The sequence below is a fragment of the Mytilus trossulus genome, chromosome 8 (assembly GCF_036588685.1).
Source record: "Mytilus trossulus isolate FHL-02 chromosome 8, PNRI_Mtr1.1.1.hap1, whole genome shotgun sequence".
NCBI classification, from domain to species: Eukaryota; Metazoa; Mollusca; class Bivalvia; order Mytilida; family Mytilidae; genus Mytilus; species Mytilus trossulus.
The window spans coordinates 6,157,764-6,182,486 of NC_086380.1; the positions used below are offsets into that span (position 1 = coordinate 6,157,764).

General features: G+C 32.2%; 2 protein-coding genes across 4 annotated transcripts; both read left to right on the forward strand.

The window, feature by feature from the left end:
• The first annotated feature begins 1,236 nt into the window (after window positions 1-1,236).
• Window positions 1,237-6,789, forward strand: LOC134728184 (uncharacterized). 2 transcript variants are annotated; one of them, XM_063592677.1, is made up of 2 exons: window positions 1,237-1,377; window positions 4,101-6,789. In XM_063592677.1, the coding sequence occupies exons 1-2, from the start codon at window positions 1,375-1,377 to the stop codon at window positions 5,844-5,846; spliced, it is 1,749 nt and encodes a 582-aa protein (XP_063448747.1). In that variant the 5' UTR covers window positions 1,237-1,374; the 3' UTR covers window positions 5,847-6,789. The 2 variants fall into 2 exon arrangements, with proteins under 2 accessions (XP_063448747.1, XP_063448748.1); XM_063592678.1 differs by lacking the exon at window positions 1,237-1,377 and adding an exon at window positions 2,511-2,660.
• A 1,924-nt stretch (window positions 6,790-8,713) lies between these two features.
• LOC134728185 (uncharacterized) lies at window positions 8,714-14,655 on the forward strand. Of its 2 annotated transcripts, none has more exons than XM_063592681.1 (2): window positions 8,714-8,863; window positions 12,203-14,655. In XM_063592681.1, exon 2 carries the CDS (start codon window positions 12,219-12,221, stop codon window positions 14,073-14,075), a length of 1,857 nt encoding a protein of 618 aa, XP_063448751.1. In that variant the 5' UTR covers window positions 8,714-8,863; window positions 12,203-12,218; the 3' UTR covers window positions 14,076-14,655. The 2 variants fall into 2 exon arrangements, with proteins under 2 accessions (XP_063448751.1, XP_063448750.1); XM_063592680.1 differs by lacking the exon at window positions 8,714-8,863 and adding an exon at window positions 9,710-9,856.
• Window positions 14,656-24,723: the final 10,068 nt, after the last annotated feature.

Sequence of the window (24,723 nt, forward strand, 5' to 3'; positions counted from 1 at the left end):
GTGATACCCTCGGGGAAATAAATCTCCACCAGCATTGGCATCGACCCAGTGGTTGTAAATAAACTCATCATAGATACCAGGACTAAATTTAGTATATTCGCCAGACGCGTTTCGTCTACAAAAGACTCATGAGTGACGCTCGAATCCAAAAAAGTTAAAAAGGTCAAATAAAGTACGATATTGAAGAGCAATGAGAACCAAAATTCCTAAAAGTGTTGCCAAATACAGCTAAGGTAAATCTATGCCTGAGGTAGAAAAGCCTTAGTATTTCAAAAAATTCAAAAATTTGTAAACTGTAAATTTATAAACATAACCATATCAATGACCATTCATGTCAGCATAAAAAGTGCTGACTACTGGGCTTGTGATACCCTCGGGGAAATAAATCTCCAATAGGTGATAATTTATGACTCGCCTGTTTTAACATGTAGATCCGCTACAAGTTATGTCGACACGAGACATCGGGTTGAATGTTTCAAGTCTGTTCTGTTGCGAATCTATATATATACCACCTAACCAAACGGACGCTCCGCTCTGACAAGCGTTTTACTACTGGTCGGAATAATAATAAAGTTGTTCATATTGCGATATCTGAGTTCCCTGATACATAACTGATAATAAGTTCCTACAAGTCCTAGATGGTATTATTTTCAAATCACTTCTTAAAGTTTATAAATTTGCTTGTAAATATATCAAAACTAATGAACATACAAAGAGCGATTTTTCTAGCTTTTACTACTAAAATGTTAACTGCTACATTACAGAACTCAATTCTAAACATTTATATTGCTATTGCATTGTCACTGTAGAAGGTTTTCAGATTTTGATTATAAAATAGAGAAAAGACTTGTGGGGACGGAGAAATTCAGATTATTATATTTTACTTAGAAAGCAACAATATTTATAGTAATGAAAGAAGTTAAAAAAATATTAATCGAATCGAAATTCTATATTTGAAAACCGTAAACCGTGGCTAAAACTATCACTTGATATCGACATTTTTGAAATGCAGTTTTAAGTTCAGGGATACCAATCGAGTTTAATGCCATATTTTTGCATTTGCCCTATAAATTGGAATACGTTTTTCCCCTATAAGTTCTTTGCTATTTATAAATATAACGTCAATATTCAGGTTTTTGAAACACTAAAAATAGATCACTATTTACATGATAGGAAAAGAACTAAGAATTAAAGGACACATATAAAGAATTTAAATCAATATAAAAATGTCCGAAGATATATCACATGTAATAAAAGGAATGTGGAATTCCCAGTAACTATTGCTTTTAGGATACCACAAATCTCCAGGGATATGGCAAATGCAGAGTGCGCTACCCAGTAGCCTTCAATTTGAAAATAGCAGTTTAAAGGTTTATGGTAAGTATGGAATGTTATATATGGTCATAATAAACTATTTTGATTTGGTAAATCTCATAAATGTTTTTTTATTTAGAATATAGCTGATTAGTAAATACTTGTATTCTAGTAGATTTAACCAAAAAACAAATATATAAGGTGTTTTTTTTCTATCTATAGAATACTGTGGATAATATAAGTTTTACTTTTTATACGCCCGTCAAAATTTTGAAAATTTTGAAAATTTTGACGGGACGTATTATGGTATATACAAATGTCCGGTGTCCGTCCGTCCGTCCGTTTGTCTGTCTGGCGTAAACATGTCGCCCCGTAACATGAGAACGACTTATCTAAATTTCATGAAACTTAATTTAGTTGTTTCTTATGATGGTCAAATGATCTCTATACTCTTTGGTGAAAATAAGATTCAAACTTTTTGAGTTACGGCACTTTGTAACTAAAACAGGGGTGTGGTTTTTTTTTTTCACATGTCGCAACGTATCTCAAAAACGATTCTTGGTTATTGCTTTAAACTTTACACACTTCTTTTTTTTTTATCTAAAGATCTGTATACTTTTTGGTGATGATTCAAAATTTCATTTATGAGTGATTGAGTATTTTGTAAAACGGGGGGAGTTTTTTTTACATGTCGCGTAGTATCTCAAAAACGATTTATGACTATTGCTTAAAACTTTACACACTTCTTTTATATATTAATCTTAAGATCTGTATACTTTTTGGTGATGATTCAAAATTTCATTTTTGAGTTATTGAGTATTTTGTAAAAAAAGGGTGAGGGGGTTTCATAGGTCGTGCCATATCTCAAAAACAATTTATGATTATTGCTTAAAACTTTACACACTTCTTTGTTATTTTAGACTAAAGATCTGTATATTTTTTGGTGATGATTCAAAGATCTGTATATTTTTTGGTGATGATTCAAAATTTCATTTTTGAGTTATTGAGTATTTTGTAAAAAAGGGGTAGGGTTTTTTTTACAAGTTTTTCACAATTTAAATACTAAAAGCATATCATATTTCAATACATGTGTATCCTATAATGCGGCTTAAATATAAATATAACGTCAATGTCAGGTTTTTAAAAACACTAAAAATAGATCATTATTTACATGATAGGAAACGTCCTAATAAATAAATCAATATAAAATATCCGAAGATATATCACATGTAATATAAGGAAGTGGAATTCCCAGGTAGTTACTGTTGCTTTAAAAGATATAACAAATGTAAAGTGCGTTATACCCAGTTGCTTTTGATGTAGAATAGCAGGTTTCAAGGTGTATGGTAAGTTTTGATTTTTTTATGTGGTCATAATACATATTTTGTTAGTCTTATTTGTGCCTTTATGTAAATAGTGATTTAGAAATTAACTGATGAGTAAACTCTTTTATTCTATCGGAACAATTTTTTTTATACCTATAGGATACGGTGGGTAATATAAGTTCATTTTTTTTTTAGATCAAATAGTTTGCATAATCTACATAATTTTATACTTTCGATTTTGATCATTGCGTCTTAACAGAAATAAATTAATAAAATACAACCAAAGGATCAACATTTAATATTTGTAAGATTCATTTTTTTCTTTCCCTTTAACCTCAGTGAGAATAGAAGTTTTCTTGGAAAATTCGAGGAATCAAGTTCACGTATTCAAATTAACAAATGAACTAGTAATTTTGCCAGAAAGAAAACAGTTTAGCTTTAATATAGATTTAGCTGAAATATTATTATTCTCATTAAATATGTAAGTGTTTCAATCTCATTTTGTTTAATTGAAAACTGGAAAGTTAGTTTCGTTTTTATTGCATGCATGGGTTGTTCCCCTTAACCTATTAGATAGTTTCACAAAATGTTAAAAATTGTCCAACATTTTAATTTTTTTTTGGCAACATTAACATTGGCCGCCATCCAGATTTCAAAAAGTTTTTATATTGATGAATTCTATATCACATTTGGAATCTTTTGGTTACAAAACATTCTGGATCGTAGGCCAAATTTTTCCTAAAGCTTTCATGTCTGAAAATTGCCCCAAATCATCATAATTTAACAAAATGGACCTAATTTGGAGAGTATTATGTACTTTAATTTATGAAAAGAACTAATTTATTGAGCATTGATAATTTTGAAATAGACCCATTTACGAAACAACTTGTGAACTTTTTGGTGTTTTATGATAAAATTGATATTTCAAGCCATTTTGAGTGAATCTTGTCCTTTGTTGAAAGCATTCAAACCTTTTCTATAACTATGACTTTTGTAATGCAGTACACACCTCTATAATAAAGAAAAATGGAATCTTATTTGTCGGGTTACCAAATCACCTTCTTTTAAGATGACATTGTGCTAAGACAATATCTTCATAGATTTGTATTGTATTTTGAATAGAATCGTTGCATTTCCATCAAAAACTTTGGTTTTAGGGAACACCATTCGTGCGTTTATGAGCGTCGTCACTCCGTTCCAAACGTTGTGCGTTGTTTGAAAGAATGATAATGCTATGCAAATAAATTCTTATAATTGATAATCAGAACTATACAGAATCATTAGGGAATTTTGATGTAGTACTTACGGAACAAATATTATTTCTAGTTAATACTGCATAATGACGATCACAAAGATACTTGATAAAATTTAGAAAAGCAGGGATATAGGCGATCCCCTCTATCTGATAAAGACGTCACAAATGCTTACAAAATTTACAAACTTTTCCATTTATCTTTTTAGAGTAATTTGCTGAGTGCTAATATGGATGTCTCGAAACAGCGAGAGTCCTTTTATAAAACGTTAGAGGATCAAAACAAAGATGTTCCGAACGATGTCCGACAACGCCGATACTGCAAATACATTACAAACTTTGCATCTCATTTCGGTAAGGAAAGATGCATGGTGGTGGGGAGTACTACAGAAGGAACCAGACTGCGGTCAAACATAAATGAGGGAGATTTTGATTACCTGATTATATCAGGAATATCCATACCCGTAGACGCTTTGGAACATAGAAAGGACCTACCTTGCTTTGTCCACATAAGAGGTGACAAATTTCAACATTCATTTTCTCACAATTTGGTAGACGGGAAATACCTGCCCAGTCGTATTCTAAAAGAGGTCGACAAAGAAGCTTTTAAAATAATGAGAGGTCTATTCCATGTCCTTACGGTACCACGTGTTACCAAGGAGAGACAAACTGTTCACGCCGAGTTCAACCGTGAAGCTAAACCTGGTATGTGTACAGAACATTATGCTGGCTTCGAGGTAGTTGGTGATGATTTAACTCACAGTATGAAATATCGTCTTACCGAACTTCTCAGTATGCTTGCTGAGACGACACATAACGACATATTTAGTTCTACAATAGGACAGATCCTTGTAGGGTTAATAGTTGCCTCAGTGGGCGATCCGGAGTGTTCTCACCCGAAAAGAAGAAAACAGGAAACTGAGGCAAATGAAAGACGTACCACTGACGATACATCAAACGAAAAAGTATGCCGGGTTAGATTTAACTACAAATCAAGCAAAGATTTTATTGCTGCATTCCCTATTGATGGAAAGCTGCAATGTCTAGAAGAATGGAAATGTAGAATACTGAATAGCGACAAAGTATTTTGGCCGAGCTCCGAAGCTGTTGATAAAATCTGTCAGTCGGAGGTGTACGTTGTAGCCAAGCCAGCAATTGTTGACCCATGTACCGGTATTGACTTTTGCCTCGGATTCAACCAAGCTGAAATGATCCTAGCTTCTTGTCTGAGCTCTGATCAAAGATTGTGTGTCCTGCTTCTAAAATCTCTTCAGAAAGGTTATCTTAAAAAGTACTCTTCAATACTTACAACTTTTCACTGGAAAACAGCCTTTTACCACAAATGCGAACACATTGATTCAGGTCTCTTTGATCGTCATTCGACTATATTGAATGCCCTTGAAAAAGTGTTGTCCTACATGATAGATTGCTTGGAGAGAAAGTATCTGAAGCATTATTTCATAGAGAGCAACTTAATAGCCCATATTACTGAGACAGAAACCAATGAAATCAAAGGAAAGATCAAAGAAATTATCGCAGATCCAGAAGCAGCTCTCCAAGTGTATTTCGATATGAATAAAGAATGCGAAAGCTCAAAACAAGAAGAAGAAATTTCTATGATAGAAATGGAAGAATTGAAGAAATGTAAATTTGATACTGCAATTAGGATACCAAAAGTATTAACAATGATGTCAGATTTACAAAAAGAAGCCAGTGACGGTTCTTCACTCACAAAAGCTATTTTTGATACGTTATTTATGGTAATCGAAGAGGAGACAGATATTCCATTAAAACGATCAGATACCCCACAGAACCCAATGGACCTTTTAAGAAAAGTTATCATTCATAAAACAACAAAATTTAACACGCGAGAAGAAGAGAAGGAGGCCCTAGGCAACGTCAGGGCTGCTGGGTTTTCCCTAGTTAGTCAGGCATTTTTTGGTGGGTTTAAGTGATGGTTAACGTCCTTAATACTGTCTCTACTGTCGTTTAAGGTCAACTTGACTTTATTATGGTTATATGACTTTAAGATGTGGCATGGCACTCAAAGTGCTTGCCTATCGTTTACGATTGTAAGTGAATGTAAATAGTTGATTTCTCTTTTTTATTTGTAGTTTATATGTAAATATGTGTAAGATGCATATCCTGTTATTCTTATTATCTTCATTTTGGACTACGGAATTGAAGCACAGATTCTGAAATAAAAGGACTGTTATTTTGATTTTCTTTTGTGAAGTGCATGTACAAGTATTATCTTGCAATTTTGAATACTTTATTTTGTATTTCCATTGTACTAACGAACTAAAAGCTATTTGTTGATTTTTTATTTATCTAGTTAAGAATTGAAAACACTAAGTTGCTCGATTGGTGCCATATGTGGAGCAGGATCTGCTTACACTTCCGGAGCACCTGAGATCACCCCTAGTTTTTGGTGGGGTTCGGGTTGCTTATTCTTGTAAGTTTTCAATGTTTTTTCATGTGCACTATTGTTTGTCTGTTTGTCTTTTTTATTTTTAGCCATGGCGTTGTCAGTTTATTTTCGATTCATGAGTTTGACTGTCCTCTGATATCTTTCGTCCTCGTCTTTAATAATGTTCTATGAAGTCAAAGATAGGGCATTGTTATTCGCATTTGACAATGATAATACATCGATCCCTATTAATATTAAAAGTTTTTTTGCTATTGCCCTTGTTGTGAGCTTTTTGTTTATTTTGATAATATTTTTTTTCAATTCCTTTATCAGTATATCATTTATTTCATGGTTTCACATTTTGCGGTATTTTGTTTAAAAATCAGTTCGCCCAACGGGGTTATTTGACAAATATGTACTTTCGGTTTTCCATTTTCGGTACCTTTTTTTAAATAGTTTTGAAGTAATTGTAGTTACTTGAATCCTTATACTCGTATATATAATTTATTTGTATTCAACTTTTTTTTTATATATTATATTTTTTACAAATGTTATTAAATATAAACGTTTTGTGAAATTCCATTGTATGTTTAGTATGTGTCAATTTTACAAATAAATAGTCTGTCTATACCGATGTTTGATATTTCACCTTTCCCTTTTTTCATCCTTCTCATCTTTAGATATCAACCAATCAACATATTGGCTTTGATGTTTCCGGGACAAATCTGAACAGTTCAAATGTAGCAACATCTTTAGATCACCACACGACATTCAACATTTCATGTAAGCCACTGTCTTCAAATAATATGTATAAATATATTCAAGTAATATGAGGCAGGCATAACCTGTGAATGGGGACGAAGTCTGTATGTAATTTTTTTTTACTTCAAGCATGTTAATAAAGGATACGGAAATACCGTAACGTTCCCGATTTTGGTTCTGTTGTTAGGGATTTAGCTGTGACGTTCTTTAAGTTATGACGTCATATTCAATGTAAACAAAAGAAACCCTTCCATCAGGTAACGGTTTTTTTTCAAATCAAACAATTATAATATTAAAATTTTATTGAGTTCCAATCTTATATTTTACTGGACTGATCAATATTAAAAAAAAATCAGTCTCATGCAAACAAGACAGATTCCTGCGCAAATGCGGGAAAACCGGAACAGGAACTAGATCTGAAAAAAAAAGTTATTGATTTTGAGTTCATTAGTACAATGAAAAATTCGGGAAATTTTCCCTATTTTTTTATTTTTTTATTTATTGATTTTTCTACCGTAATTGGGGACTTCGTCCCCATATAATTAGCAAAACAGAGATTTTAAGGACTAACAATCATCAATTAAATCAGTACGATGTACAATGATCAAGACTTTTAATCTGGCAGAATATGATTTATTTGTTAGTTTTTATTTGCTTGAACCAGTTTGCTGAAACTAAATCATGTTTTTGTTACATCACTGTCTCAGGTGAATAAAGGGAAGATTGAGCGCTGACAAACATATGTTTGACCCCACCATTTCTGTTATATGCATGTCTCAAGTCTGATAACTTTAGTTCAGTTGTTTTCGTTTGTTCATGTCTGTGTCATATTTGATTAAATCATTTCACACGTGTCATGTCGGGGCCTTCCACAGATGACGATATGAAATGTTGTTTTTTATGAATACAATATGGAAGCCTATGGCTTTTAATCTACTTCATTTGAACAGTTGTGGGTAGCTGTTTCATTGGCATACATGCCACATTTCTTACTTTTATATTTTCGTTGGAAAAGTATAGTTTTAATTGAATGGCTATCCTGTTTGACTAACATAGCACAACCAGTTATAATGGATGTACAATTACGTGCCCTACAATAAACAACCAAAATAAAGCATTTGCAAAACCATTAATCAAAGTGAAATTCAATATTTTATAGCGCGAACAGCCGGAACAAAAATCATCAAGTTTCATATCCTTATTCTCATACGGTTTAAATCCACTGGTACATCGCTACATTGAAGTCCTGATTTACATTTGTGATCTTGATTGAAATCCGATTTTTAAAATCATATTAAAGGCGTGACTGGTAAAAAATAATATTTATAAAATTCCTGAACCAATGCATGTATGTATCATTAACTAAGCCTTCTGTGCACGATTTTGCCACCTAAAGGTAAACAATCAACAAAGGAGCGTCGATATTGAACACGTGTTAAACATGTACAATCATATATTAGTTTATTTCAGTGACAGATCTATGCGTATTGCAATCACCGGATTTTTACGGAGTTTTCCTAAGTTACATCATCCATAAAATTTAAACTAAAAATAGATCATTGTGAACGTGACTGAATACCAATATCAAATCCGTATGTATTTATTTTAAAGTAAACATTTAGAGCATACAACTCAATATGGATTATAAAATACAATATATCAAAACAAATATCCCACGCAATGATCTCAACTACTGATGTGGATTTTCCAGTAACTTTTGCTATACAGATGTTACACGCCTTGCTCAGCAACTTTCGATTTAACAATTTCATAACAATTGTCAAGGTGCGTGTACTATTGGTAAGTGCAAAACTTTATATTTGTTCCAAATATTAAATAAGCTTGTATATAAACCTCACCTGTAGATTTTGACCTTTCTTAATTCAGAAAAGAGCTTATCTTTAAAAATTGTTATTCTATTATTGATGTGAAGGATGACTAAACATAGAATTTTTTATAATTGAGTTTCATTTAAACACATGTCTTGATTAAAACTACAAATTATTTTTTTTTCTCCTCTAGGATATATGCATATAAATTTGAAAATTATATTAAAAGTTGTAAAATAGAATATATAAAAAATCAGATTAGATAGTTGCATATATTATACGTTTACTTTCGTTTTGAAACAGTGCATCTTTACTTAAAACAAGTATGTTATAGTGACAAGTTGAACATAAATTAATATTTTCATATCACTTGACTAAAATGAAATAGACAATCGAAGCGCTGAACTAAAAACATATTAGCGAATTTTATTTTACAAAAGCAAAAAAGGAGGCCAGTTATATAGAAAGTATTACTGTTTTTGCTACCAAAGCTACTGGCTGAAAGTTTTTTTGTAAGTATGTCAACCTTGTTTTGTGATATTGGTAACTGGAATATTAACTCGTCTTGTCATTTAGATACGTGTAATGGTGAAATTGGAATCCGATTTGCTGTCATTTGTTTTTGTCCATAAGTTCATTGTGGTTAAACAGTACAGTATTCGGATTACAGAATACATTTGTAGGTATCGTCTTTTCAGTTGATATTTATATACCTATTATGTGACCTCTACATTTGTACTTGTTATTTACTACGTAGTAAGTTATTAGCAGTCAAAGGCTAAAAATAGATCATCTCCAATACAGGTGACGTGTAATGTGGTTTTTCCCAATTTAATACTTTTCGCTTTGTCGAGGAGTATGGTACAAACATAGATAATCACATCTTTGCATTTTTGAGTCTAAAACGAGGGATAATTTTTTAGAGTGTAATGTTATAAAGGCATCGTTCATTCTTCTTTTGTGGGTATGTTGTTTTTAATTTCTGTAAATTGTGTGATTCTAGATTACTTCAATCAAATCCTTTTTTTTTTAAAGAAAAATTAAAATCAAAATGTAAATACAGCATTGTTTATCAAGACAACATTCTTGTTCCTGTGTATAATTGATTTGTTTACAATTTTATTTTTGATAAACAGAAGAAAAAAAAACATTCCCGACAACAAATACATTCTTTACGGATTTATCATGTTCATACGAGAAAATTAATGCGCTCATAAACTATATCATCCTTTACACACCTTCCAGTTCGATTAATACAACCATGTTTTTTTTACGCTAGGATAAACACAGATAAATCTTTTAGATTTATTTAAACAATAAACGATTGACAATTTATAAATCAAGTAGTAGCATGTCCAACGCAAGTGCACTTTCGTTATAGAGTTGTATTTCCTACATTAATGGACAAAAAGTACCGAGGCCTCAATATGATATTATGTTATTTTCTGAGGCACACCTCAAACAAAGTCATATGTTATTTATCAGACTATACACAATCAATATGTCAACACAAGTTTTAAAAACACAAAGAGACAAATCGTAAAATAAGTATGGATAGAAACCAGAATGTGTGTATTTGCTGCATTTTTCACCAAAAAAAAAACAAAAAAAAAGGATTTGCTATGAAGAGTTCGACAATCTAATACTATTCTGGTTAAAATTGAGTGTGTCGATTTGTTTTGGTTTCAAAGAATGCTCGATTTGTCTCCCCTATCCCATCATGAAATAATAGGAAGTTAGTTAAAAAATAGCGTTATGTCATTTCTAATATTTATATTTTATTGATTGAATGATCGACCATTACTGTTTATAATTGTTGCCACTTTACGCAATACTGACTCAACCGTGACAGTCACATTTTTGTGTAAAGGGTGTCATACTACGAGGAACACCCCACCGTAAGTATGCATTGAACACAAACTGACAATCAAACTTAACTAAGATCGGAATTGAATGCACCTGTCCTCAATGGTGTTCAAATAACATCCTCTGTATTGACATGCTAGTTCTCGCTGTCGACGATAAGTGAAATTACAAAATGTCGAATTCCAAAGAAAATTCAAAATTGAAAGCACATTATCATGATAATCAAATGGCAAAATCTTAAGCGCAAACACCAATGGAATACATCAGTCATATTCCTGACTTGATATATGCATTTCCTTTTACAGAAAAGGATGAATTCAACCTGGTTCTATAGCTAGCTCACCCCTCATTTGTATGACAGTTACATAGAATTCCACTATGTTTTCGACAATGTAGCACACTAACACAATAGCGGGATGTATGAATATCATGCCACGCCAAATGGATATTACCAAATTAACAACGAGACACTCATTTATTATTTGTGAAGTAAATTAGGAATATTTTTAACGTTGGTGATTTATCGTACTAGTATTCACATTCTCCATTCATTTAGTATTTTAGTTTTACTATCCACTTTGTAATAAGTGTCTGATATATTGATATTATAAAACTGAGGGCTTTTCTAGACTTACTATAATTTGAAGTTTTCAGTATACCCTTTTAATCACACTAGTCAAGATTAGAAACAAAGGAGGTATCTGAAAATGATTAGGAAATTGGTTTTAACATTTTAGTATAGATTTAGTCCTGAGGAGACTTACAGCTTTTAACATATGAACTATTTATTCTCGAAAACCGTATGTTCATCTCTAGAGTGTTTAGCGTCGTTAGGAGACTGTTACATTGAAGGTAATCCTGATATCCTTCAATTGATATATATATATATACATATATATAACTCGTCTAAACATCAACCCAACAATGTTAGATCTGTAAATTTGCTTTCGCAAATTTTTGGTTCTTCCCTCGCCGGGATTCGAACCCATGCTACTGTGATATCGTGACACCGAATCGCCTGCACTGCAGCCGTCCCGCTAGACCACACGACCACCTGGGCTCTCAAAAAAAGAGCTTTCGGTGGCCATATATATATATATATATAAGTCTCAGTCCTTAGTTTATCTACAGTATTCATAATAAGTCAACTCTTGTATTATAATTTCGCTCTTGGCTGTTGTCTTTTTCCTTTGATTTCAATATTGGCAGGTTTCCTGCCGAGAGTCAGTGGTTCTCTCCGGGCCTTCAGGGGTCTACTACGAATACAAGCTGGTCAACATGATGGAGCCACGAGTGCTGAAAGTAGTGTCATCTCCAACAATAAAACAATCATTTGGACGAAATCAAATACTTTGTGACTATGTCTTAAAAGAACCTTCATCATGATTCTACAAAAATAAAGTTACGATCTATTTCCTTATCCTTGTAATGGTTTTTTTTTCAGAAGATATCCCGTTAATATGTTAAAGAGAAATATGCAGAGTGCCTATGTATATCTCCAGAGAAAGCTACAGTACTTTTACAAAACGTTAGAAGAACACTGCAAACAAGTGCCAAACGATGCAAGACAGCTCCGATACTGCAGATACATTACTAAATTTGCCTCTCATTTCGGGAAAGAGTGGTGTATGGTGGTGGGAAGCACGGTCGAAGGAACCAGACTGCGGTCAAACATAAATGAAGGAGACTTCGATTATCTAATCATTTCAGGAATATCAATACCCGTAGATGCTTTGGAACACAGAGATGATCTACCTTGCTTTGTTCATGTCAGAGGTGACAAAATTCAACATTCATTTTCTCACAGTTTGGTAGACGGGAAATACCTGAACAGTCGTATTCTAAAGGAAGTTGACGGTGAAGCCTTTAAAATTATGAGGGGTCTGTTCCAGGTCTTTACAATGCCATTTGATTCTTCTTCTCATGATGTTGACTTAAATCGGGAGGCTAAACCTGGCATGTGTAAGGAACACTACGTTGGCTTCCAGTTGGTTGATAAAGATGCCGATAATTTATACATGAGACAACCGGAAACAGACATGAAGGCTACGAATAATTATTTTCAATCGGTAATGGCCTCAAGTGATTTATCTCCCAGTATGAAATCTCTTCTAACCAATATACTTGGTATTCTTGCTGAAACATATCCAAATGACGATTCTAGTACTGCGATTGGTCAAACATTTGGTGGGTTGATCGAAGCAGCCACCTCTAATTCTGCAATCGCCAAATCGACATCTGCTCAACCGAAAAGAAGCAAACAGAGTATAAGGAAAAACGACAAACATTACATGGAAGATTCATCTGGCAAAAAAGTATTCCGAGTTAAATTCAACTACAAGTCAAGCAAAGATTTTATTGCTGCATTTCCTCTTGAGGGTAAACTGGAATGTCTTGAAGAATGGAGAGTTCGGATACTGACCAGCAACAACATATTGTGGCCAAGCCCAGAAACAGTCGAACGGATATGTCAGTCGGAGGTGTACGTTGTAGCTAAGCCGGCAATTGTAAACCCTTCTGCTGATATCGATTTTTGTCTAGGCTTCAATCAGGCGGAACTTATCTTAGCCTCTAGTCTTAGTTCTGACCAAAAACTATGTGTTCTACTTTTAAAAGCCCTCCAAAAAGGTTACCTTAAACGTTATTCGTCAGTTCTTACCACTTTTCACTGGAAAACTGCATTTTACTACCAATGTGGACAAATCGATCCTGCTCTCTTTGACCGCCATTCAACAATATTATTAGCCCTTGAAAGTGTGTTGTCCTACATGATAGAGTGCTTGGAGAAAAGGTATCTCAAGCACTATTTCCTAGAGAGCAATTTAATAGCTCATATTACTGAGAAAGAAGCCAATGAAATCCGACAGAATATTAAAGAAATTATTGAAGATCCAGAAGCGACTCTCCAAGTGTATTTCGATATGAATAAAGAATGTGAAAGGTCAAAACAGGAAGAAGAAATATCTTTAAAAGAAATGGAAGAAATAAGGAAACGAAGAAATGATCCTTCAAATAAAAAACAAGCTGACAATATAATTAGCATGATGACAGATTTACAGAAAGTGGAAACCAGCAAAGGTTCTAAACTCACACAAGCTATTGTGGATACGTTATATATGGTTATTGAGGAGGAAACAGATCTTCCATTTATTAGACCTAATACCCCACAGGAGCACTATAGCACGGACGATCTCTTGGCACATGGCTCTAGATATTTAACAACAAACTTTCGCTCACAGAAAGAGAAGAAAAAGGCAGCAGAAGAATTAACGGCAAAGGCTATTGCTACAGTCCTTTCTAAATTTAGTTCTAAGTGACTGTGATCTTTGGTTAGTATGTTTCAGCTATCAAATATACTGTTTCGTTATAAAAACTAATTGAGGATTAACATTCAAGGAGGAAGCAATATGTAGTTGTTCGACTCATCCATTTTCAAAGTTTTAATTAATTAGTCAACTAACCTTTATAATGTTGACTCTGTGATGTATCGCAACATTACAAGCATACATTTCCCCTTGTTTTCAGATTTTGATAAACGAGTGTATGATTGTGAAGTGAGTGTATAAATCTTATCTAGTGAATGTAGTGATCTTAACAAATAAGCAAAGACACCTAATTAAATGAGTGCTGAAAGTTTGTTAAGTGAGTGCACACCGTGTTAATTTTTTCTTATTGGGTGTAGGGACATTGTTAGGTGAGTGGACGTATCTTATTAAGAGAATGTAGGGATTTTGTTCATTGACTATAAGGATTTTGTAAAAGTGTGTGCACTCTGCGTATGAATCTTGTCAAATGAGTGATAGAAATTTTGTTAATTAATTTTATCGATCTTGCTGTAAATTATTTTACAATTATGTATGAGATTTTGAAAGAGAATTTAAAGGGTACATTTATTACATTTTATACTGCAATCAGCTATTTTACTGTACAGATAAAGCTATACGTATAAACGTTAGCTTTATACGTCAATGACCCCAATTGACCTATAAGCCCCGCCTCCTTATTGTATTTCATCAACAACATCACGTCACGACCATGACAACGTAAAGTAACAATGGTCAAACTTTTTTGAATTTAAACTTTTATGTCTTCAAATTGGTTATTTATATATCATGTTTATCAAATGCTATTAATTAAGTTCATTTTCCCTTTCTAATTCCTTAATACGCCAATGTCTTACCACCTGGACTACGCTCATAGGGAAATACCCCAAAATGGTACCCCAAGAGGGAAATTCCAAACACTTTTTTTAACAATTTTTGTTACATGTTTTTTTCATTTTTCATTTTTTTTTTCGATTTCAGTATAAAGACAATATACGTATAGTGTCTTGAAATATGAAATTTATTTGTATTCGGCACGAAACGGGAAAATGCTCGGTAGAACCTCGCATTTTCCCGTTTCTAAGCCTCATACAAATAAATTTCATATTTCAAGACACTATACGTATATTGTCTAAATAATAGAACCACTGGGTTACGCTTAATTTAATTAATCATCTAATACATAGGGCATTAAACGTTAGGCATTCATTTAATATATACCATTGATATTACTTATATATTGATATTATACTTTTTTATTGTAGCTTTTCTATGTTAATTTATTAAAATATTTCAGTTTATTTTATATTGATATCTTATATGAATTATTTCAAATAACCGTATCTTTTTATCATATCAAGCTTTTTATATGTTAAACAACATCTGAAGGATTGTTTTTCGATATGTTGTTTTGTTCGGTTGGCCTGAAGTGGCAATTTCGAAGGAAAATGGTTTGTGGTGAAATACTGTTTTTGTGGATTTCTTTTCTTTTAAGAACCAAATACATAAACTGTTCTACAAGCTTAAAAGAGGGGGGGGGGGGGGGAAATAAAATGTTTATTTATTCGTTTCACAGCCTTTTTAATTTGTAATTGACAACTTCAAAAGGGAAAAAATGACCATCATACGATAAAAAATAGATAAAAAGGTTCGACAGAGACTGTTTTACAAACTTAAGCACAGTTAAATTTCAGCTACTCGTTTCACAGTAGCCCTTTCAATTTGTTATTGACAACTTCAAGAGAAGAAATATAAATTACATAGCAAACGATACAATATAATAGAAAGAATAGAAAGAGAGTATCCTTGAAACTTAAGCTCATTTAAATTTTCAGCTTTTCATTTCAAAGTAGCCCTTTTAATTTTTATTGACAAATAATAAGTTACATAGCAAACGATACAGTAGAATAGAAAGAATAGAAAGAGATTGTTCTACAAACTTAAGCTCATTTAAATTTCAGATTTTTATTTCACAGCAGCCTTTTTAATTTGTTATTGGCAACTTCAAAAGTGAACAACATTGTAAATCAAATGATAGAAAGGACAGAAATGATAAAAATGATTATCGGTAATTCGTATATTTTCCCTTTGATCTTACTGCCTAATATTTTCGAGTATCGACGTACTGGCTGTGTCACTGAAAATATTAAGCAATACAGTGTGTGACGTCATAATTATTATAAACAGAATAATAGGTATTTTCGTTTTTGATAGTGACTATATCATGTTGAATATCTTATATCGGCCTAACGGGATCGTCTAGATATTCCACATGATATAGTCAGTATCAAAAACGAAACTACCTATTATTCTATATTTGTGTTCCCTTTCTTGTTACTTCAAGTTAGCAAGAGCATCATTGATGTTATCTGCGGCAATATATCAACTCATCATAAATTATTATCATATAATAAGATGAAGTAAACCCAAAGAGTTATTCGTCCTTTCTTGCAATTAAACAAAAAAATACTGAATTATTTCATGTCACGTGGTAAGGTGTTACCCAATATAATTGGTTGTAGCATCAACTGCTGGGTTCATCGTAGATTGTTCTGCATTGTTTATGCGTTCATGTGGTGATAAAGAAATAACAGTTCAGCGGAATACAGTGACTTGATTATTTTGTTTAAGACATTGTTAAAGTTTGTGGTAGTTTTGTCAGTCATCTTCTCAATTAACAATATAAAGGTTAAAGCTCATTTTTTAATCATAGTGATAAGGAAAAGATCAATGTATAACTTTATAATAATATCCGTCTTCCAAGGACTCGTTTCGGACTGGGTCGGATTCAGATAGTTATTGTAAATCTCTAGTGATAGGACCCGTTAATGTCTTTTAAACAGCTGTATAAACTACTGTAGCAATTATTTAGAGCTGAAAGATCACACACTCAGTCAATTTTAAAATACCAAACATACATCATATGCAATACAATGCAAAATATATATGTGAATGGGGTTGGGTGGAAATTTTTACTGTTTAGAAATGCAAATAATGAAGGGGTACACCTACTCTTTTGGTGGTTTGGCTATTCATTATACAAGGACCAACCCACCATGCTTTCTTAAAATATTCCGTACCAAGTGAGGAAACTGGCAGTTGTTACCAAATACTAGTAGTTAATTATTTTTCCATGTATATTGGCGTTTCTTTTTGTAAAATGCAGTGGCCCTTCACCTGTTCTTATGTTCTTATGTTTTTCTGTAAAGTAAGTCTGTTCCCCCGGTTTTAGTTTGTAGCCCGGATTTGTTTTCTCTTAATCGATTTATGACTTTTGAACACCTGTATATCACTGTTGTCTTTTTTTACATAATAAAGTACGATTTAATAGATTTTACAATTTTGAAGATATTACAGAAAGGCTATATATATGTTCAATGATGTGTTTTTAGTTTCACTCAATAGTTTAGAGCTATTTCATGTATATTGGTGCATAGAGAGCGAAACATTTAAAACCGGTATTTTATCTATTCAAGTCGCTATAGGGATGAACATACATGAACTGATTTAAAAAAACAAAAACACATGTTATACAGGCACGTCATCTAGGAATTTGTTATGAACAGATAATTTCACATTCTACATCTCTGTAGATCGGTTCTCCTTGACGGACAAAGATAATAAAAAAAAAAAGGACAACATAAAATATCTTGAAATTTTCCTATCACTGACATGGCAGTTTCGTAAAACGTACGATTGCAAATTCACGAAAGTACAAATTTGGATCAGTAATTTTGTTGTTGTTGAACAGTTTATTATTTTGCTATTAAAGATGCCAGCTAAAACTTTATTGTTTTCATTAATTATAATGGTTTACATTTTCGTTTTGGGATATTGGAAACTTGAATGTTTAGTTTCGTTTTCAGTACATACTAGAGTTGTTTATCTTTGTCTACCAGATGGTTAGATTTGTAAAAGGCATTCAAACCATTTTAATTATTTTGCATTTAAAGTCAAATGAAACCTCAAATAAAAAAAAAAATGCATCCGTTTTTTATAACTAAATGAATAGTTTTCATTATACAACTTATATACATATACTGTTTTCTGGGGAAAATTCTTTAATTTGTCCACATTTAGAAGAAGTTTATTTATTTTTAATTGCTTGCTTCCAGGAAGCAATTCGCCGACATTTTTTCCGTATGCTTAGTGACCTGAGCGTGACCCTCCCCGTACAAATTCGGTAATTGCAATACGCATGGATCTGTCATTTAAATAAACAATTATCTGATTATACATGTTAGACACGTGCTCAATACCCATGCTTTTTGTTATGTGTTTACTATAAGGTGATAATCGGACAACTTCGGCATCAAAACACGGCATTTAATGAGCAGCCATATTTGTTAAATCATAACAGACAGAGATATAAAAAATTGACGATTATACGATATATTTGCGTCAAAAATGAAAAAATCCTGCACAGAACAATAAATTTATGATATATACATGCATTGGTTCAAGAATTGGATAAACATAATTGTTCACCACTCACTCGTTCCTTATGACTTTAACGTTATAATAATGCAGTACACACGAATTTAATAAAGGGTGCCTAATTTACATGGCCTATAGTAAACATCTTTCTGCAATCTGCTTCCAAATTCCCAGTTAAGTGGTTCTTCTAGGTGAATATATTTGGTGCGTTACCTCCATATTTACATATGTTCATAATTTAAAAATTTGATACGATCTTTGGATTACACATAAAATATGAATGGACCTGTAATTACGAGTTTTGTTCCCTTTATGTAACCCCTTCCCATTTTCTAAAACCAGATACAAATATGTCACATATAACTCTGTTTCAACATAATAAGTTTTTTTAAAAGTTCGAATACTAAAAATCGATCGTCATTTATACAGATTTAATAAATTTATAATGCAGCTTTGCTAACAACTTTCGCTTTGAGTTTAATTTGAAGTCTGTCAAAAATTATGGTAAGAACACAGAAAATGTCATTTATCCTTTTATAGCTATATGATTATAGAAAAAGAATGAACATTTTGGAAATGCTTTTTTTTTCTAATATGTATCGACAAAGCAGATCGTATGCGGACAAATGCTCAAGGAGTAAATTGATTTAACACAGTGATGACGGCTGTAACCATATTTTGACTATTTTACCGATTATGTCTGTTTTTTTTCACGCATCGTTATAAAAATAACGGATTTGATGCGACTGTTATAAAAGTGGTTTAGCGCTATAAAATCAGGTTCAATCCACCATTTTCTACATTTGAAAATGTCTGTACCTAATCAGAAATATGACAGTTGTTATCCATTCGTTTGATGTGTTTTATCCTTTTAATTTGCCATTCGATTAGGGACTATCCGTTTTTCAATTTTCCTCGGAGTTCAGTTTGTTTTGTGATTTCACTTTTAAATCTATATTTCTAGAGAAAAAAACCTGTCAAGATGGAAAAGTGAAAAAAAAAAAAAAAATAATTAAAGATAAGGAGATTGAAATTTAAATTGCAAATGGAAATTTCTGTTTCGTCAATGTAATAAAAACAAAAAAGATATTTGAATAAAAAAAGTAAAATCACAAAAAACTGAACCCAAATGAAAATTCAAAAAGTAAATTCCCTAATCAAAAGCTCAAAAACATCAAACGAATGTTTATCAACTGTCGTATTCCTGACTTGGTACAGTCATTTCCCATGTAGACATTTGTGGATGAAACCTGGTTTTGCACGTGCACAGAAAATTAGGTTTGTTAACTATTAGTTTGTCTTCTACCTCAGGCATAGATTACCTTAGCTGCATTTGGCAAAACTTTTAGGAATTTTGGTCCTCAATGCTCTACAACTTCGTACATTATTTGGCCTGTTTTTACATTTTTGCGGGATTCGAGCGTCACTGATGAGTCTTTTGTAGACGAAACGCGCGTCTGGCATATATACTAAATTTAGTCCTGGTATCTATGAGGAATTATTTGTTTTGTCTAAACATTTTTTTTTCTTCCTGGAAGTCCCCTCACAAATTACGAATTGATAAAATCCACTGTAAGGGTGAACATAGATGACTTTATCTAATACACGTGAGTTAAATCTTTACACCAGTACGAATTAATCATGTTCATGAAAGACATGTGTTAGTTTTCTTCCAGCGCTAGTATCGACAAAGGCCCATCTTAAACTTGCAATAAGCTGAAATTTCTGAGTTTTCCGTGTTGAAGATTTTACTGTGACTTATAGATATAAAAACAGTAATAAAATTGCTTTTCCTTTCGTTTTTGATTAGTGCATGTTCTGTATTATGTCATGGTAAGATAGCTAATGTCCTTTAGTGTAAATATTGTATTACAGACATTATTTTAGATTAAAGACCTTATCATGACAGGTATTAAAATAAAGTCAATGTTTACTTTTTTTTGTACAAATACAGTTATCAATACTTTTTACAAATGATAAACCTATCCTGAAGTTTTGAGTATTGCGGAAGTGAGACACGTCCTTGTATGTATAAGTTGTGTACAAATAATTAGCATTAACTTACATACTATTTGTCACTTTTACCGAAGATATACTATGAATTGTATAACTTCATATAGTGATTGTTCATGGTCAGTCTTTGACTGCCAGTCATTGTCACTGGACCTTAATCTCAAATTATCGAGCTCATTTGCCATCAGATACATAAAGGTCACATATATCGTTGTTATAACGTATTACATTTTTGAAAATTTTGAATACTAAAAATCTCGATAAAAATAGATCATGATGTAATACGTACATTTGTTTTGCAGCTTTCAAAATAACTTTCACTTTCCCTTTCAAATCAATACAACGGCTGTCAAAATAATGGTAGGTACATAGATATTATCACCTTAACTTTAGGACTGTATAACTATAGAAAATAGCTGATCATTTTAGACATGAAGCTTTTGTGAAGCCTACGACGTCTGCAGAAAGCTCGAAAAAGGGACAGTGATCCAGCGGCTAGACGTTAGCTAACTTATTTAAAGCTTTATATTTTAGAAGCTAAACGATCGGGATTCTTTATACTTTATATTATATATAGATGCCTTATCTTACAATGTTTCCGTCTGTTATATGCCCATGGTCCTATAGCGTATGTTCATGGTTCAGTGACTGCTTGAAAAAAAAAAATTGTAATGTTAGCTTCTGTCTTATTATGAGTAATATCATAACTTTATTTAGTATTGCGAACCAGATAGCCGTCATTTGATCTCGACCGTATTTTTTGGATAGGTGAACAAGGTTAAGTTATCGTGGTCAATAAATATAGAAAGATGTGGTGTGAGTGCCAATGAGACAACTCTCCATCCAAATAACAATTTAAAAATTAAACCATTATAGGTTAAAGTACGGCCTTCAACACGGAGCCTTGGTCCATATTTTAGATTCTTTAAGCAATAGTACTAATATATTTGATATATTGAGTGATTGTAAGGGGTACATGTTCGACTAGTAGGTACCTTTGACCGTAACCTCATTTTCATGGTTCAGTAATCAATCGTAAGCTTTTCAGATTTTTTCTTATACTATATGTAATTAATCAACGATATAAGGTGAATGGGAATATTGTATGATGTATTTAACCTTGACCTCATTTTCACGGTTTATTTCTAAGTGTAAAGATTTTCTGATATGGTCTGTTTTCTATAACGATAAGCAATATATCAACTATATTTTTCGAATGGACTTTGACCTGATTTTCATGTTTGTTGGGATACTATAAACAATACGTCAACTATATTTACTACATTGGTTGATTGTAAGGTGTACATGGCATGGTTCATCTGATCTTCACCTCATTTTCTTGGATCATGTTAAGTTTATGTGTTTGATTTTGAAGTGATACATTTTCCCCAACCATAGTAGCGAAATACCAACTGCACCTGCATATGGAATAAACATTTCCTAACTTATTCGTTATGCATTGGCTTGCTGCTGTTATTCAATTTTTGTTCATCGCCATCAGTGTCAGAGCCAAATAGTCGATGAACCAGGATTATGTCTGACGTGACTCGGTACTTATACATGTTGTCATTATGCTATTGTGCTTTGGTAGATTTTTGTATTCTTGACTATTGTGTTTGCTAATGTGCTTTGCCTTTTTTCCTTTCTTTGTTGACATATGTGTTTGTATTTATAGTGATAACCTGCCATGACCAAAGTATACACAGGCTAATGATCGCTGAATAAGAACTTATCATAACATTCTACCGCCGATGCTCCCTTAATTCTTTATTGGTACCTAAAATTATTCTACAATACAAAAAAAACAAAAAACGCGCAACCTTTTTTTGATATCCCGATTATCTTCGTCACTGACACGAGTTTCATGACCATCATACATCTTTTCTTTACCATCATATCAGAATTCTTCCTAAAGGTTTTTTTGTCAGCCGTCATCAGGTAAAAACGACATATCTAAAAATTCAACTTTATATACAGCTAACAAAGGACAATTGAGTACATTAAAAATTACACCACTCCAGACCCTTTTGTTTTCCGCATAATTAATATTGTCAATAAGTAAGTTCCGGGTCGAATCCGATTCCGATACTATGTTATCTGTTAGCTTATCTGTACGTTCCGCATGTGACTGGAACACCACCAAATGGCGTAATTAAGATTTTGCTATATACACGGGCCACAATCACAGGGTTGACACGACTAAATTCAATCATTATCAAATTGTTCTCTATTGTAGTATTCAATCAGTAAGACTTTTAAAATAACAATACCAATACTAAAAATCTGGACTTAGAATAAGGCGTTTAGGTACAGTTTTCAGTTTGGTGGCGGACATGACGTAAAAGAGCGAATAAATGAGTTCAACATTATTTATAGCGAATATAGGACAATGCTGTTGATTAAAAAAATCTCCATTCCAGAACCTTTTGTTTTACAATAATTCATATTGCCAATAATTGATAAGTTCCCAGTCGACGGGTTTAACCAAAAAGATTATAAAAGCTGAGAAAACTGGGTATCCTATAATCGGCATGACTTTATAAGATGACAATACCAATACTAAAATAAGACTTACGCATAGTGATATACCCTAATGCGGTCACGGACTAGCGATATCACGGGTGTGTTCTAGATGATATAGAAAGTGAGAGGTTTAACTAGCTATAAATCCAGAATTAATCAAGGATTATGACCGTTGTTTTTCATTCGTTTGAAATCTCTGAGCTTTTGATTTTGCCAATTTTTGTTTTCAGTTTTCCTGTTTTTGTTGTTGTAATTTTTACTAATTTCAAACCGTTGTTTACACTTCTTGTTTCTTTTCATACATAACTATAATACAGATAATATCAACCGTAAATAACGGTGAGACGGTTAATATCAACCATAAACAACGATAATACAGTTAATATCAACTATAAATAACCTTAATACAGTTAATATCAACCATAAATAACGATAATACAGTTAATATCAATCACCAATAACGATAATACAGTTAATATCAACCATAAATAGCGATAATACAGTTAATATCAACCATACATAGCGATCAGACGGTTAATATCAACCATACATAGCGATAACACAGTTAATATCAACCATACATAACGATAATATAGTCAATATCAACCATAAATAACGATAATACAGTTAACATCAACCATAAATAACGATAATACAGTTAATATGAACCATAAATAACGATAATACAGTTAATATCAACCATCAATAACGACAATACAGTAAATATCAACCATCAATAACGATAATACAGTTAATATCAACCACAAATAACTATAATACAGTTAATACCAATCATCAATAACGATAATACAGTTAATATCAACCATAAATAACGATAATACAGTTAATATCAACCATACATTACGATAGTACAGTTAATATCAACCACCAATAACGAGAATACAGTTAATATCAACCATACATTACGATAGTACAGTTAATATCAACCATAAATAACGATAGTACAGTTAATATCAACCATATATAACGATAACACAGTTAATTTCAACCATACATAACGATAACACAGTCAATATCAACCATAAATAACGATAATACAGTTAACATCAACCATAAATAACGATAATACAGTTAATATGAACCATAAATAACGATAATACAGTTAATATCAACCATACATAACGATAATACAGTCAATATCAACCATAAATAACGATAATACAGTTAACATCAACCATAAATAACGATAATACAGTTAATATGAACCGTAAATAACGATAATACAGTTAATATCAACCATACATAACGATAATACAGTTAACATCAACCATAAATAACGATAATACAGTTAATATCAACCATCAATAACGACAATACAGTAAATATCAACCATCAATAACGATAATACAGCTAATATCAACCACAAATAACTATAATACAGTTGATACCAATCATCAATAACGATAATACAGTTAATATCAACCATAAATAACGATAATACAGTTAATATCAACCATGAATAACGATAATACAGTTAATATCAACCATACATTACGATAGTACAGTTAATATCAACAATACATAACGATAATACGGTTAATATTAACCATACATAACGATAATACGGTTAATATCGACCATACATAACGATAAAACAGTTAATACCAACCATACATTACGATAATACAGTTAATATCAACCATACATA